Below are 16,632 nucleotides of genomic sequence, written 5' to 3' on the forward strand. Positions count from 1 at the left end.
CGGAATACGGCCGCCGCGCCTGACCGCACTGCCGCAAAGAAGCGTCGCAAAGCCCAGGCGCCTCCCCGGCACCGGGCGCGGCGGGCAGCGCACCACGTGGAACGCGGCCGGCTGCGACCCCCGCCGGAGCCACGCCCCCCACGCCCCCTCGTCCCGGCATGCTTCGCGGCAAGAGGCGCGGTCGGATGCCGCGACTGCAGCACGCTGGAAGATGTAGTACGCGGGCGGGGGAGAGGGGGGCGGGGGAGAGGCACCCCGCACTGCATGCCGGGAGCCGTAGTCTTGGCCGAGCGAAGCACGCTGGGAGCTGTAGTCTTCAGCCGGCGAGGCCGCGCGCTGCCGCCTGGGAGCTGTAGTCCCTGGTGCTCTGCGGGGCCGCGGGGCGGGCCGGGGCCGGGCCGCGGCGGGGCGGGAGAGGAGAGGAGGCAGCGCGGAAGGCGGGGAAGCGGCTCCCTAAGCCCGGCTGGGGAGAGGCCGCGGGTGCGCTCACTGCCGCGGGGTCTCCCCGCGCAGGCACGGCGCTGGGCACCGGCACGGGCAGCACGTCGTCATTACGTCATCACCGGGCATGCAGGTTGCCACCTCACGGGGGTAGATGCAGCCCAGCCTGTTCCGGACTGATGATGGCAGACACCGCTGGTCCTTTCTGCCGTAACTGCCAGCTTGTATTTTAACGTTGTTTTAATTAAGAAGATTGCACGAGTTTGGGTGCGGGTGCAGCTGCATGTCCCGGTGCTGGCGACCCCGGGATCACGCTGCCTGCGGTTTAGCGCAAAATCAGTATGTTCAGCAAAGCCCTTGCGTGCTACCAGTAAGGGGCTGCTTTCTGACTCCTCTGCTTTATTAACAGAACTGTAGCTACTAACCCAACACACGGCCAGTGAGACATTTTTTTCAGAATAGGGACTGTGTAACTAAACTAGAACTGCAAGAATCTGTTTAAATACAGTCCAACTTTTGGCATTTTTAGTAAACATGCATATATGCAGCACATTGCATCTCAAGAATGCAATGCTGGTCAGTGGGCACTCAAATCCCTAACTCAAAGAAAGACAAAATACAGTCTGGGGGATTCTAAAAGAAGAAATTACATTTTCTGTAATTCTGTACATTCCAATTTTTTTTCCCATTTTAATTTATACAGTAAGCTTGAATCCTGAAAATTGGGAATACGGATGTGTTAGCCCTACTGAGCTGTCATTACTCAAATAATTACTGCTGTAGGGAGGCCCACAGTTTGACCTTCAGTATGTTGCTGTGTAGTTGTTAGGGACATAACTTACATTAGATAAAGCACAATTATGCAGACATTATAAAAAAACAAACAAACATGCAATTAGTAGAAATTCCAGAACAGAAAACATAAAAGGACATTTGCCTGGCAACTTGCTGCATCAATCCACAAGAAACAGCTTGGAGTGGTCTGCCAAGCGTCAGGGTCCAACAGTCAGGAAGATGCTCTCCACCTCATAAAACTCATCTACCTCAAGCTGGAGCATAGCGGCATGACTCTGCCTTCGGGGAGGTCTGACTGTGGAGGACCTCCTGGGACACCTGGGACCACACTTGCACAGCTGGAGCCGCCACTGTCAGTACCCTGCTCCTGACAACACTCACTCCCGCCAGCAAGGAGAAATGAAGATAATCCCTTTTCTATAACTTTGTAGTGTTCTTTGCATTATTTGTCACTCTTTCACACAGGCAATAAATATCCAAACTTCTTCCCATCGTATTGCACAGTAATTAACACATGCACTGAGTCTGTCTCGAACAAAACCATGACGGGGTGTGGAGGAGAATCAGTGTCTGCTTAGGAAGAAAAGATGACATGAATACAAATGAGGATATAGGATCCAGACTTCTTTTCCGAGGACCTGTGATACGTTTCACATGTTTACACTAAGCCATTTGGAAAGAATGCAGTACTTTGCCAAACAAACTCAGAAGTCCAAACCACAACAGAAATAACTTTTATTTTCTTTTAGGTTTTGATCATTTTGTAAGAATGCTTAGAAGTCTGCCTCTCTGCAAATGTTTCTTTCATTAGCCTTTCGTAACATTTGGGTTATATGCCATCCAGAACTAGTGTAACTACAATCTTCTGCTTCTTCATTCTGGTTTTACATCAAGTGCTTTTACTGTGGGTAATATCCAATTTTACCAATTCAAATGGACAGGTACCAAATCGTAAGAGATTTGGAACAAAAAAAAAAAAAAAAAAAAAGATCTTTTTAATGGTAAGAAATTGACATTTCAGGAACAACTTTCAATTTTATTTAATGGGAAAAGCTGTTATGTCTCGTGATTTAGTTTAAGAATCTGTCAAAGTACAACAGCATAATATCAAGAAAAAGTTTAATTTTTTGCTCCATTCTTAAAGAGATGACCAGGTCATGATCTGCCATTCCTGACTCAGGTCCCTATAACAGCTCTTTCAATTGGCAAGAAATGCTTTTCATGATAGAATTTCTCATCTCATACTACCTGTTTCGTCATCTCTCCTTTTCTGCAGTCTCAGAAACTGATTTAAAAAGCTGTAAATGTATGCTGAACATGCCTTGCTGAATTCAGTTCTTCGAAGCTTTCCACTTTCTGCTTTTTCCTATCATTCATGTTGTCCTTTACAAGATCCTCCTACTCCAACTTTGCATTGTGTCTACTATTTCCTGCATGCAAACGCTTTTGACATTTGTTGTTTGAAACCACTACACCTGAAGAAAATCAGTTCTCCGTAGAAAAGTAACTGTTAACATGCTAGCAGTGATAAAGCATAGTGAGTTGGAGATGGTTATCAAAGTGAGCAGTGTCTGTCCAGAGAAGTAGTCAAGACGGTTCACTTCATTAAATGTCTCTGAATGTAGGGAATTGTATTTCACCGTGAAAGACCTGAATTGTTTGGGAACTGCCTGGACTGTAGCAATAAGCAGATGTTGACTGTTGAGGTAAGGCACCAGATAAAGAGGGGTCTGTACCCAAGCTGGAGCAGCTGCACTGGAAATTCTAAAAGCAAAGCTGGTTTTGTTATGAGCATGTTGGCACCTCAGTGTCCACAGTGTAGGTGCAAGAATCAGAATTTCTGAAACTTACAGCCGCGGAATGCACAAAAAGCTACTTAATCTACTACTACCACGAAAAGATACTTTATTCACAGTCTTTGTAAATAGAGGACAAAAATATAACAGCGTATCTTTAATTTCTCTGCTTTCTCACCTTGTAATTTTAAATGGATATCTGTAACAATCACATGACCCCATGCCTAATGAATGCCCCTAGAATTTCTTCTCCACTCCATTTACTGATTTGCCAAATTTAAACATGCAAAATATGCTTTTCAGAGACCAGCTACTCATCCTTTAAGAGCAGCTTCCTGCTAAAAGTTTCACATTGAAGCCAAAGGGATACTCTTTAGAAGTCTAAGTTGTTCCCAGGTTGGTATTGAATGAGAAAGGGACAATCTTGTTAAGTGCTCTACATCTTCCACTTCGGCTTAGATTACGGAGAGCTGAAAGCAACAGAATATTGCAGGAGGGGTGTTCTTTTCTATTTGTAAAGAAAAACAAACTGAGATCCATAGATCGATCGTTTTATAGAAATGATCTTGCAGTTCTTAATGTGCAGATGAGTTAGCTGAATACTGGCTGCATTTAAGAATGCAATTTATTTAAAGCTGAAGTGTTGATTCTACAAATAGTTTTGTATGTAAAGCTAAGTATTTTTTATTTTACACTTTACTTTTTACTGTATAGGACAGAGTCATGCAGCCACAGACCTGTTTAGCTGACACAGGGCCATCCTCAATAAATATGAGTCTGTTTTATGCTCCTGAAGAAGCCAAGGTGTCAGTTCTAAGGAGTCTCTACAGACCTTGAAAAATTTTCCTATGAAGAACTTTATTTTTTTACTGAAAAGTGCCCTATTCGGCAGGAAGTAAAGACTAATATTGAATATTATTTTACATTATTTCAGTAGATAGGGAAACATTTAGGTTTGAAGGGACGTCAAGAGATCACCTAATTTAATTTCCTGCTCAAAGCAGGGTTGCCATTAAGCCCAAGTTGCTTGGGGCTTTGTCCGGTTGGGCCTTGGAAACCTTTGAGGAAGGAGATTCCCATATCTCTCTTGATGACCCTCGTGACCAGGGCATCCTATCACTGTCCTCGGATGAAAACTTCTGTCCTTTTATCTACTTTAAACCTCCCCTTTTTCAGTTTATGACCACTGTCTCTTCTCCCACTGTGCATCTCCATAGAGAGCCTGGCATTGTCTTCTCCTTAACCTCCGGTTACTGGCACTAACTCTCATTAACTGGTACTGGCAGGCTGCTATTAGGACCTCGAGCCTCTCTGCACAGGGCAAGTGCTTCAGCCTCTGGCCATCTTGGTGGCCTCCACTGAACTCACTCCAGTTTATCAATATTTTTCTTGTACTGGGGAGACCCAAATTGGAAACTGTATTTTAGATGCAGGCAAATAAGTGCCAGCTAAAGAGAAATAATCACTTGCCTATTGTCTATGCTCCTGTTGATACAGCCCAGGATACCATTAGTTTTCATCACTGGGTGCCAGGGTGCACTCTTGGCTCATGTTTAGTGCACTCCACTGTCCACCATGATCCCCAGATCTTTTTCAGCAGAAACACTACCAGCCAGTAAGTCCCCATTATGTATAGTCCCAGAGGGTTAGTCAGTCCCAGGTGAAAGACTTGGCATTTGTCCTTGATGAACTCTTGAGTCCTGATGGCCCATACCTCCAGCCTGTCTACACCCCTCTCAGAGGCAGCCTTGCCCTCATATTCAATGACATCATGTCAGTATCATCTGCACATACTAAGACTAGATTTTAAAAATTGATTAAAACTGTCTTACTGTTTTACTTGTCTGTCTTACTTACACAATATAATAAACTTACTTTCTAAACAACTTAAATGACTGTACAATCAAATTAAAACCAGCCTTGCAGGTTTTATGACAGCTTTACAAAACGTAACTGCTGGGGTTTGCTGCCCTCTAAAGACTATTTTTATTATAGTTCCAAGGAAAGTATTTTCTTATAGAAAACAATGCTACAGTGCATTAATAATATTTAAGGAAAGATCTATTATTGTTATTTCATATTAAGAACATAATGTAAAAACATAGTTACATCACATTTTTGCAAAATATTATTTTGAATAGGAAATGAATACAAAATTCTGCATTGACTTTCAGAACATATCAGTATTAAATAAACTAATTCAATATAAGCTTTAAGGAAAGATAGAAAATATAGGCCAACAGCCATGGGAACAGTGCAAAACTACACAAGGAACTTAAATGTAACCTTTGTGTAAACTCATTATTTAACTGGAACAAATAAATCCTGGAGCGTGTAATGTAAATTGAGGAATGGAGGTATCTCCCCAGACACAGGCTCTTACCCCTTTCTATCGCTTCATTCATTAATGGAGGTTTGCCTTCACATTAGAGACATTCCGTAAGAAATACCCATACTTTATTTCTCCAAGCAAATTTGAAACAAAGTCTGAGTATTCTAGATATTGTTGGAATTAGGTTTTCTTACATCATTATAGAATCGTTCTCATTAAATCTTGTGATTTGCTGATTCAAACAGTGTATATAAGATGTGCAACATACTCACCTGTCACAGCCGGTCAGTTTCTGCCCTGCGTAGAAGGAATTTGCAGAAGTGACCAAGAAAAGAAAATTTGTGTATGCTATCAACGTTATCAGTAATCAGCATATGTGAAATTTGTAAAAGGGTTTGCACCTTGGGTGAAAAACTTGTAGGGCTCTACAAATTGAAACAACTCAAATCACAGCTTTAAACATAACAGTTTCTCCATCAGCATTAAGCACTTGATGGTTTATTTTAGAGAATAGCTGGAGAAAGTGAAGGGAGGTTCCTGCAAAAGGAAAAGTTGAAGAGAAAAGAAGGAAGGACAGGAAGACATCATGGGGAAATGGGAGAAAGATCCTGTCAAACAAGCAGGCTGAAGAAGAGAGTAGGAAGAAACAGTGGTAATAAATAATACAAAGAATGAGATTATGAAGTACCAAACGAGTACCTGAAGCTGCACCCTTGCTATACGGAATTGGTAAAATATGATTGTTGATGGTACGGGATTATTTTGAAGTTCTTGAGCTTACTCCACAGCTTAAAACTGAGGTACTGTCAATTCCCCTTTGTGTAAGTTTATCTACTTCTGCAGGCTCATACCCACCAGGGCAGGGGAGTTTTGACGCACAGTGGGTGCACTGACAGAACAACAGTACTTGGAACAACTTCCTTTATCTGCTTAAATGGGCAAAAGATGTGGAGAATGGCAAGTTGGCCACAGCAGAAAGCCAAAGCGTTAGTATGAACACATGAACGGCGAGCCCACGAGCACCAAGCAGGGATCTCAGGTGCTGCCGGGCAGCAACCAAGCAGTGCCGGCTCCCTGTGGCCTGAGGAGTGGTGGGAAAGGGCACAGGCCGCGGATTTACGTTTTCATTTGCCCTAGTTATGCCACAGGCGCTTCACAGGCCTCAGCCACAGCCTGTGGCCAACCAACGACAGGGCTGGGGCGGCGGGACAGGGCCGGCAGGCGGCCAGCTCGGCGCAGAGCGGGGCAGCGGCGCCCCGCAGGCAGCAGCCCCGCCGCTCGCCCCGGCCGTTGACCCGCAGAAGCGCGCGCAGCCCAACGGCCGCCCGCGAGAGGCACCTCTGCGCCTGCGCGGGAGGGGCGGCGCTTGCCCCGGGGCCGCGCTCACGTGCTCGGAACCCTCTGTTCGCAGCTCCCTGCAGCCACCCGGACAGGAATCGGGGCTGGAGCGCGCCGCTCGGAGACCAAGGGGTCCGTTTCTTGCCGGCGTAGGCGGCGGCTGCAGCTGCCGCTGGGAGGGAAGCGGAGCGCGGAGTAGGGCTAGACCGGGCCGGGCCGGCCCGCGCCCCGGCGAGGAGGCGGGGACGGGCTCTCGGGGGCCCCCGGTGCCGCAGCTCTCGGCGAGACTCCCCCAGGGCACGCGGCGGCATGGGCGCCTCGCCCCCGGTTTGGCGCAGCGGGTGATGCCGTTCCCCGCAGGGCAGGGGGGACGAGGCGGCGGGCGCGGGCCGCGCCGGAGGGAGTAGATCCGGCCGGTGGCGGTTAGTGGCGGGGCCCGACCGGGGAGACGGGGGAGGAGAGAAGCGGGCGGACAGGGGTCTGCCCTGCCCTGCTGCGATTGGTCGGCGGCCGTGCCTCGCCCAGGTGATTGGGCGGAGGAGGTGTCAGTCACGTCACCTCCCCCCCCCCTCCCCCCCGCCCCCCGGAGCGGCCGACAACAGGCAGCGGTGGGGGCGGTGGCGCGGCCCGGCCCGGCCAGAGGCTGCCCGCTCCCGCCCGCTCCCACCTGCGCGCCAGGCCCGGCAGCCCGGCCCGGGGAAGGGCTCGGAGACCGCCAGCCCCGCACGGCGTGGCAGGGATCGGCGGGCCCTGCCGCCGCCGGGGCGGGGGCGGAGGGGTGCGTGGGTGTGTGGAGGGGGGGGAGCGGGCAGGCCCAGGCCTTAGGGGTGGATCGTTTGGGGTCCCCTTCCGCCTGTTTTTAATTACCTGGTGATTCCTCCTTTGCCTTTCTCCCTCCCCCCTTCCTCCTCCCCCAGGCTATCCCTCCTCCCTTCAAATTCGGTGAGATCATCCTGCCTGGAGGTTGAAATGTGCCAGAAATGCTAAATAGCCCTGTCCAGGCGGGGAGGTTTCATCATCTAAACTCAGCTGTCATCTTGCTTGCAATCAGGTGGTAGTCTTTCAGAAAATGAGTGCTAAATTGAATTGTGGATAGGAATTCATGGAAAGAGGCCAGAACCTAAAAGCATAAGGTATATATTGCTTTGATAAAAATGAATGTAGATCTTTGAGAGTGGGCTGCAGGAACTGTAAAATAAAAACTGAAGGAATTAGCCTTAGACTGAAAATTCTAGAAAATGTCGATAAACCCTTGGTATGTGGCACCTGTTTCTTTACAGTGGAATAATAACCCTGAGTCATAACTGGATTTCTGTTTCATTTATCTTTCATCTTAGTAGTTAATACCCTTCAACTTTCAATACTCTAAAGTATTTTAAGTGCCAAAGTACTTGATTTTCATGGTGTTTGATAACAATAAATACAGGTAGTAGTTGTTATCCATGCAGTTATTTTAAACAGATGGGATAACTGAACACTTCACACTTCTTGGTGTTTCTAAGTGAGTCATTTAAAGAGTGTGATTAATCATCCTACTATAATGGTATTTTTTTCTACCACCTACAAAATCTGAAGTAGATAAGAGATTTTCAGATTGTGTGTATGAAAAGTAGAGAACCTTTATTTAGGTAGAGGAAGAGTGCATGTGATGAACTTTTCATCTTAAGAATTTATATCTGAGCTTTACTGTGCAGAAATATGATCCAGTAAGTCAGTTACTTGTTTTCAAAAGGTTTACCTGACCTTTTTCTGTGGTACTTGTCTCAAGTTCTAAGTCATCTGGGTCAGAGGGACTTTCCTTAACATTCAGTGCTCTGTGGATTTGGCATTTTCAGAACAATAGTCAAGTGCTGGTGTTCCCAGGACAAACTTAGTGTTTCCTGTATGTTGAGTGAAGTGAGGGGTGCTGTTGCGTTTGTTTTTAGTAACCAAGGTGATGGAACAAAAACCTGGATGAGAATTTCCTGATTTGAACATAGCCACTGTGCGAAATGGAAGTCAGCAATTATTTACACCTTGTGAGGCTGAGCAATGAGAGCAATAGTACTGGGGGCAGGAGGGGAAGCCAGCTCTTAAGGGCAATAGAAAATGTTTTGAAAGGGAGGTACTTAGTTTTGACTTATTTTAAGTTAGTTAAAGAACAAAGAGGGAATTGTTAGATGCATTGAGATACCATATGAAATATAGAAGACAGATTGGGGGGTGATTCTTTGGGAAGGGATGTTTAGAAGTATGGTTACCTAAGGGGAAGAAAGAAGTAGCATATGGGGAGGAAAAGGAGGAGACCAAGGATGCATCAGAATGGATCCCACAAAGAACATGAGAAAGGTATTTTAAATGTGTGCCTGCTTCTGCTGTTGGCAATTAAATTTTCTAATTCTTCATATCTGTTGGCAGCATTGATAAGATTTACTTTTTAGTAAATGTATATCTAATAGTTAGTTGGTTTAGTTTGTATGTTGGCTTATCAGCTTTCCTGTAAAGACTAATTACTGATTGGAAGTGTACTGAGAATGCTGTTCTGTGTCTCCCCATAGAAGAAATTGAAGTGACTCTGATATGGTAGCAGAATGACCAAAAAAAGGAAATAGATTTACTTAATTATTTTTTTCTCTGCATTTTAGCAGAATGGTGCTCTATGGTTGTTCTCTTGCCCTGGTGATCTCTTTAAATAAGTTATCTGTTCTGTTATCAGTCTACCTCAGCAGATATTACAGGTGGCTTGTTAAAAATGAGCCCCATTAAATGATGATACTTGGCTTTGTCTCTTCTTTCAAATTGAATGTTGAAAAACACACGTTCTTCAGGAAACAGAAAAGTTGGGAACTGATCTGAGAGCTGTTTGGCTATCGAGAGAGATGGTAATTGCACAGTAATCAACAGAGCTGATGCCGCTTTCAACCACTGGAGGGTTATTCATGCCTTCTAATAGTGTGGCCATGCTGGTACAATATTTAGAAAGTGTAGAAGTGTAGCCTTTCCTCTTTTATGCCAGTTTACTGGAGATGGGTACCCATTTGCTAGCTAATACTTGGATTAGAGAATGCCAGGAAAATATACAAGGGAAGTCAGAAAAGAACCAGTACAACCAAAAATGGATCTGTAGGATTTGTGCTGCAGGAGTGGTGAAAGGGGCATAGTTCAAGGAGTACCGCTGTAGTGTTACCTGCTAATCGGTAAATGTTTCAAGTGGAAGTTTCCCCTAAAGTAGTAACTTTGATTGTCAGAAGTCCACACTAGGTAATTATAGTCCCATAGCTACAGAACAATATTTTTGCTGATATTTTAGCTTCTAAAATACTGTGCAGTGTTGTTGTATTTCACTCAAGAGAGGGGAAATAGGTTTCATATTATTCCTTTAATTTTCTAAGGTATTCTTATTTGGCTAAGAATAAATCAGTTATTTCTGAGTTTATTTTAAGGTTGGCATACCAACTGTTGTGTCCTCTCAATGAGAGAAAGGGACTTTTGTCTGTTTTTGAACAGACTAGAAGCAAAATATTTGCATAATAAACTACACTGGTGAACTGACTTGGCAAATAATATACAATTTGGTTCATCTTAATGATCTTCAGCTATTTATTAGTAAACTAAGTAAGTTACAAATGCTAGGAACTTATTTCTACTTTAACTAGCATGCACTCTAACCTGGTTGTGTTCAGGGTGGCTTGGCATTATCGCCATGGATCATTCTCGGCACCGTGCAGGGAATGGCAATGAGCAGGCGTCTTCACGAGAACGCAGTTACGGTGAAGAGGAGAGACAACGACAGCTAGAGCGCCTCGGTAGGGAGGAGGCTTATTACCAATTCATTAATGAACTCAATGAGGAAGACTACAGGTTAATGAGAGACCGCAACCTGCTTGGCACTCCTGGTAAGATGCTTTCACTCCTGTGGATGCTTTCAGCAGAAAAGACAGGCAAAATTGCAAGTACGAAGTAATGCTACTGCTGTTGGGCAGCACTTTTGGTTGGATAACTCAAGTAGCCTGGAGTCTGTGGTATTGTAGAAAGGAGAAAAAAAAAACACCTAATTTTCCATGCAAAGTTGATGGTACCCAATAAAAATTCTTAACCTAGAAGAGACACTGAAACTATGAGTAAAAATGTAACTCTTTTGACCGCAACACCTCTGCATATAGATAACATTCAAATCCAGGTAATGAACATCTGTAATATTGAAGTACAACTTCTGGCATGTGGCAGTTTTGTAGGGTTTTGAATTGTTGGAAGTTTTCATGGTCTTGACACACACTTCAGCATTTTTTTTCTCAGTATCTACTTCCTTTGTTATTTGGGTGCATGTGTTACAGTCTTACACTATTGGTGTTTTCTTTTAGATTTAATTAAATTTATTTCTGAAGATCTTACTTCAAGATAGAAAATATTGTTATTTCTGCATGGGTTTGACCCAATAAAATATGTTATCTGACGGCATTAAAAATGTAAATTATTTCAGGAGAAATAACAGCAGAAGAGTTGCAGCAACGTTTGGAGGGGGCTAAGGAGTGTCTTGCATCACAGACTGATCCTGAAAACAGAGACAGTGAAGGCAGAACAACTGGAGGTAAACGTTCTTCATTTGTATGTATAAATAGCATGTGATATGTAAGTATTGTTGTTCTGTACATACGCCTAAAAGAAATGCTTAACAACTTAAATACCATTTCAAGTCTTGTCTTTTCTGTCTCTGTTTTCATATTTAGGGAGATTCCCTAATAATGCAGAAAACAAACTTTATATGTTTCACAAGAACAGATTTACATCAGCCACAAATTACTTTCTCCTCCTTTCCTGCTTTCTCTTTGCTAGTAAATTTAACAACACAAAAATAACTTTACTTTTTCTTCTTAGAGGACTTTGAGTACTAAAGAAGTTACAAAGGAAAAAGGCTAAATGGAAAATTGCACTTCTTTAGCTGTTCTGCTTTTCTTGTTTCATTTCCACTGTTTCAGTGGAGTGAGGTTTTGTATATCTGTGCTGTCTGACTTCTCTTCCCCAGCAATATTTTTTAACCATTTGGCCAATTCTAGTCAGATTCAGTAGAGGAATAGACATCTCAGAAATAAAGATATTCAAGTTCTCGCAGGTTTTGTGAAAGCTGGTGCAATAGGGAGACCTCAAGTAGTGCTCTGTTCAAGGGGAAGCCTTTGCTGTGATCTTGACCATTCTCTCTTCTCTTTGTCCTGCCTTATACGCATAGTTCAGAACTGACCACAATAACGGTTCCTGTTACTGAGATGGTAGTTGAGGTTGCAGTGGGAGGAGACTTGGGAATACAACTAAGGGTACTGCAATAAGGAATGAGTACAAGGGCACACAGGGAAAAAATCTGCAGAGAGAAAAACACGTATCACTTGCTGTACTTCTTGTAGGAAAAGTTTTTGAAAATATTTTCTAAAGCAGGATAATTCTCATGGTCTTCATTGGTTTAACATAATTAGGTGACTAGGATACTCTTAAATCAATAGCTCAAGTTGGACAAATGAACTAAGTGGTTTTTGAATAAGCCACCTAATTCTGAACACTTTTTCGGAGGAGACTAAGTGAACATATTCTCTTCTCTGTCTATCTGTTGGTAAGACTAGAATTCTGGGCTTAGCTGATCATTTTTGCTGACATTATGTACAGCATTTTTGGGGGCAAAATTGAGTTAGCATAGCTAGGTATCTGCCCTGCTGCTGTAATACTTCGAAATCGAGGCTTGGCAAGCACAGTGGATTTGGCATTCATCATAATATGGTAAGTGTGCTGTTGTATGAACATTAGAAAATAATTCTTTATTTCTTTCAGATTCTGATGTTCTTGGAGAAAGCTCAAATGGTGACTCTTTGCTTGAATGGCTGAACACATTTCGTCGCACAGGAAATGCCACTCGCAGTGGACAGAGTGGGAACCAAACTTGGAGAGCTGTGAGTCGAACAAATCCAAACAGTGGGGAGTTCAGATTTAGTCTTGAAATCAACATAAATCATGAACGTAACAATTTTGAAACTGCTGGTGAAGAGTATGTGGGTATAGATAGTAGCAGAATGTATTTAGACAGAAGGCATCAAAGATCTGTCAGTCCAGTAACTACACGAACAAGGAGCAGGACCTCAAGAGAGGCAAACAGTGACGCTTCAAGCACTGCAAGGACCAGGTCTGTAAGAAGTTCAGTGACACAAAGCTCTGAAGCAGCCTCTCACCCAGTCTCTGGGAGGCTCAGAAGTAGAGCTAGGGAGTCGTCAGGCCTTTATAGAACAACTACTGTACGTAATAGTTCTACAGCTACTGGTGAACAAAGAGAAATGCCAGAAAGAGGTACTTCTACAGGACTTCCAAGAGGTAGAGCTAATGTTCGGATGAGTACAAACCAAAGACTGGAAATTCTGCGGTTAAGGTCTACTTTGAGTAGTCGAAGCCGCTCTCCGCTGCAACGACAAGATGACACTGCCCATTCTGAGGAGCATGGGCAAGATAGAAGTACACAACAAACCAACAGAAGTAGAAGACAGACGGTGCAACTTTCTCCACAGGCAGCCGAAGAACAAGCAAGGGGTAACACTCAGACTTCCCAACTGTCCAGTGCTTCCCCTTCCTTGGGAATAACTTTCGAAGAGGAGGAATCTAGTAGGCCAATAGCTGCTGTTAGAAGGCATCCAACAATTACATTAGATCTTCAGGTGAGAAGAATTCGTCCTGGAGAAAACAGAGATCGGGATAGTATTGCTAGTAGAACTCGTTCTAGAGTAGGAATGGCAGAAAACACTGTTACTTTTGAAAGTGACAGCGGGGGCTTTCGACGTACGATATCACGATCAGAACGTGCTGGTATTCGAACCTACGTTAGCACTATACGGATACCTCTTCGTCGGATTTCAGAAACTGGACTTGGTGAACCTTCGTCAGTGGCTCTTCGATCAATCCTTCGACAAATTATGACAGGTTTTGGAGAACTGAGTTCATTAATGGAGACAGAATCTAACTCAGAAATGCAAAGAGGTGGTCATCACTTACCAGGTGTGCACTCAGAGCAGAGTAACTCAAATTTGGTAAACAATAGCAGTGATCCAAGTGAGATTTCTTCTAGGAATGGGCGTGCTGTAGAAGGCAGCGGTGAAACAAATGGACAGAGCGATGTTCCTCAACATTATGGTCGCAATAATGAAAGTCAAGATAACAGACAGTCTCAAGATGCTAACAACCTAGTGGAAAATGGAACACTGCCCATTCTTCGACTTGCTCACTTCTTCTTGCTGAATGAAGATGATGATGATGAGCGTTTAAGAGGTTTAACCAAAGAACAGATTGACAATCTTTCTACCCGGAACTATGGGGATATTAACACTGAGAATGACATAAGTAAAACATGTAGTGTTTGCATTAATGAATATGTAACAGGAAATAAGCTAAGGCAGTTACCTTGCATGCATGAGTTTCATATTCATTGTATTGATCGCTGGCTTTCAGAAAATTCTACTTGCCCAATTTGTCGGCAGCCCGTATTAGGGTCTAACGCCACAGACAATGGCTAAAATTATTTGTACTACTCAGTACTCAAGGATTTACTTCTGTTCTATTTATGATGAGCCAGGTGGAATGAGTTCAGTTGCATAGGGGTTTGTTTGTGGGGAGATTTTTGTTAATTCTTTTAAAATAATAGGAAACTTGTCTAAATCTAGCAATGTAAATACTATTTTTCTCCAAGTGCAGATCTAGGAGTACATGTAGAACCAAATGTTATCAGTAAAGTTTATATTTTTTTAGATAATTTTGTTATGCTAAGCACTTTTGTAAATACAGAAATGCAATAGTTAATCAGTCCTGCTTAATGTATGTTTTTTTTAACAGTGTAATGGACTCACTTTTATTTAGATTATGAAATGTTTCACACAGACTCACCACTGTGCTGAAAAATTAGTGTCTAAATAGCCATTCATTAGCTTTTTGTTCTAAGAACAATTTCTTTTACAGAGAGTCTCTTGCTGGACATGTTTGCTAAAGATATTTAAGTTACTTGAAGTGCTCCTTTTAATATACAGTATATTTTTTTTAACATTGAAATATCCTTTCAAAAAACTTGCCAATTTGGTTCTATTTGAAATTTTTATGGCAATTTTTGCATGTGGTTTTACACAATGCTTAATGCTGACAAGTTCATATTCAAAAACGGATGGGTTAGTGACATTATAAAATGTACATAATTTAATGCTGTCTCTGACAATCGCTGTCTTTTCAATACAGGCAGCAATCAAATCAATGATAATTCCAAGAAGATGTGTCTTACTGAACATAGGTACTTGTTCAAAGAATAAATAAGCATTGAGGAAGCCTTTTTACTGTTCCAAACTACTCAATTGATATTCATGTTCTTTTTTAACTGCCTTAGTTTAAAGAGGGAAATAATTCCTTGACCATTATATTGTCTACAATATGCATGATTTCTGCATCCTACTCAGAAAAACAAAACAAAAGCTTAAAATGTTTTTGTATAGAAATCTCACAGGTACATATATAATGTTAGTTCTCTTAAAACATGTCTGAGGACCAAATGGGAAAAGACACTAAAAAGGACAAAAGAAGCTTCCTTTAAAGTCCCCAGATTCCTGTACAATTAGATATTAAACTTTATACCAATAACTTATAAAGAAATAAAGTTGCAAAGTAAATAACTGAAGCTTTGTGTGAATTACTGTTCAACCATATTCTTTAGATTGATAAGAAGATATCATTCCAAATGCTTATTCTCAGTTTTTTCTTTTATCCTTTCCCACATTTTGTCTAGCTGTGTACTTGTTTGCTGCATGTGTGTGTGTTAGCTGCTTTGGTAAATACAAATACAACACCAAGCACTACTAGGGATATCAGAAGTGAGCTGACTGTTGCAAAGCATTTTTTTTTTTTTTGAGTAACGTGCATCTTCATGTTTCCTAGGGAAAGATGGTTTAATGCAACATTTCTTTTGTGTGTATATTTTGAACATCAGAAAGAATATTTCAAGTGAAGAGTTTGCACTGATTTTCTGTGTCTCCAGATTGCTTTTAGAAGACATGCAACATGTGCTATGTGCCATAGTTGACGCATCTATTAATTGCATCTTTGAAGGGAAAATGTAAAACCCTGTGTTAAGCTATTATCTATGGAGTTAAGTTTTGCACATGAGAAACTTTTGACACAAGTTTCACAAACTCAAAATACTTCTTTTTAATCCTAAAAGCAGTTCTAAGAAATTCCCTTATGAGATTTAGAGAGTTTAGGGAGGTGATTAAGGTGATTTAGGTGATTTGTGACCTGGTTTTGACTGCTAATTGTTGCAAGCATTGTTGACAGTTTAAGTGCCCCCATAGCTATATTAAAAAGCAGTGAGATTTAAATATGAGTATCAGAACCAGCTTGTTTTACTTTTTCTTTTACCACTATTATTTCTGTTTGCTCCTTTGTTGGTAGTATGTAAATATGTAGGTGTCTTCTACTGCTTCCTCTGAATTTCCTTTATATTTGAAAGCTGCCGCACTCGAGTGACACATCTGTAGAAACCACCTTTTGGCTCCCCATTGCTTTGCTGGCAATCGGGGTTCTTCTGAGGTCAGTTGCCGTTCAGATACCCCCTGCAGCGGGCATATTGCAGAGCAGAGAATGGAAGGGCAGCGTGGCCCAGGGATCGTGCAGCTGGCAAACGAGTGTCCTGGACTGTCGTGTGCCTAGGCCTGTCCCAAGAGGGGAAAGAAGCAGTGATCTTACTTGACCTAGAGTGATGGTGGTAATTGCGGTTGAGTGCCACCTCCTCCAATTTTTTCCTTTTTTTTTTTTTTTTTTTTTTTTTTTTAAAAAAACAGCAAGTTGGAATCCTGCTCAACTCTTACGTTAATACACTAGAAATCAAGGGAGATTCTTTGTGCCTTCTTCCATTAAGATGGGATTTTGCTTTGTGACTATAACAGGAAAATT

At 42.6% G+C, this 16,632-nt stretch overlaps 1 protein-coding gene across 4 annotated transcripts; it reads left to right on the forward strand.

Annotated features, from left to right (window-relative positions):
* Positions 1 to 6,833: 6,833 nt before the first annotated feature.
* Positions 6,834 to 15,356, forward strand: RNF6 (ring finger protein 6). Of its 4 annotated transcripts, none has more exons than XM_062567187.1 (5): positions 6,834 to 7,124; positions 7,754 to 9,030; positions 10,365 to 10,577; positions 11,162 to 11,269; positions 12,496 to 15,356. In XM_062567187.1, the coding sequence occupies exons 2-5, from the start codon at positions 8,967 to 8,969 to the stop codon at positions 14,217 to 14,219; spliced, it is 2,109 nt and encodes a 702-aa protein (XP_062423171.1). In that variant the 5' UTR covers positions 6,834 to 7,124; positions 7,754 to 8,966; the 3' UTR covers positions 14,220 to 15,356. The 4 variants fall into 4 exon arrangements, with proteins under 4 accessions (XP_062423171.1, XP_062423175.1, XP_062423173.1 ...); XM_062567189.1 differs by lacking the exon at positions 6,834 to 7,124 and having other exon boundaries at positions 7,507 to 7,835; positions 8,948 to 9,030; XM_062567191.1 differs by lacking the exons at positions 6,834 to 7,124; positions 7,754 to 9,030 and adding an exon at positions 7,434 to 7,480.
* Positions 15,357 to 16,632: the final 1,276 nt, after the last annotated feature.

This window comes from Rhea pennata, chromosome 1, assembly GCF_028389875.1.
Source record: "Rhea pennata isolate bPtePen1 chromosome 1, bPtePen1.pri, whole genome shotgun sequence".
NCBI classification, from domain to species: domain Eukaryota; kingdom Metazoa; phylum Chordata; class Aves; order Rheiformes; family Rheidae; genus Rhea; species Rhea pennata.

Excerpts from the sequence above, each read along its gene's own strand:
- RNF6 (XM_062567187.1), top strand. The coding sequence starts at position 8,967 with ATGGGGAGGAAAAGGAGGAGACCAAGGATGCATCAGAATGGATCCCAC. Across the intron at positions 10,578-11,161 it reads CAACCTGCTTGGCACTCCTG|GAGAAATAACAGCAGAAGAG; the intron begins GTAAGATGCTTT and ends AAATTATTTCAG. Across the intron at positions 11,270-12,495 it reads TGAAGGCAGAACAACTGGAG|ATTCTGATGTTCTTGGAGAA; the intron begins GTAAACGTTCTT and ends TATTTCTTTCAG.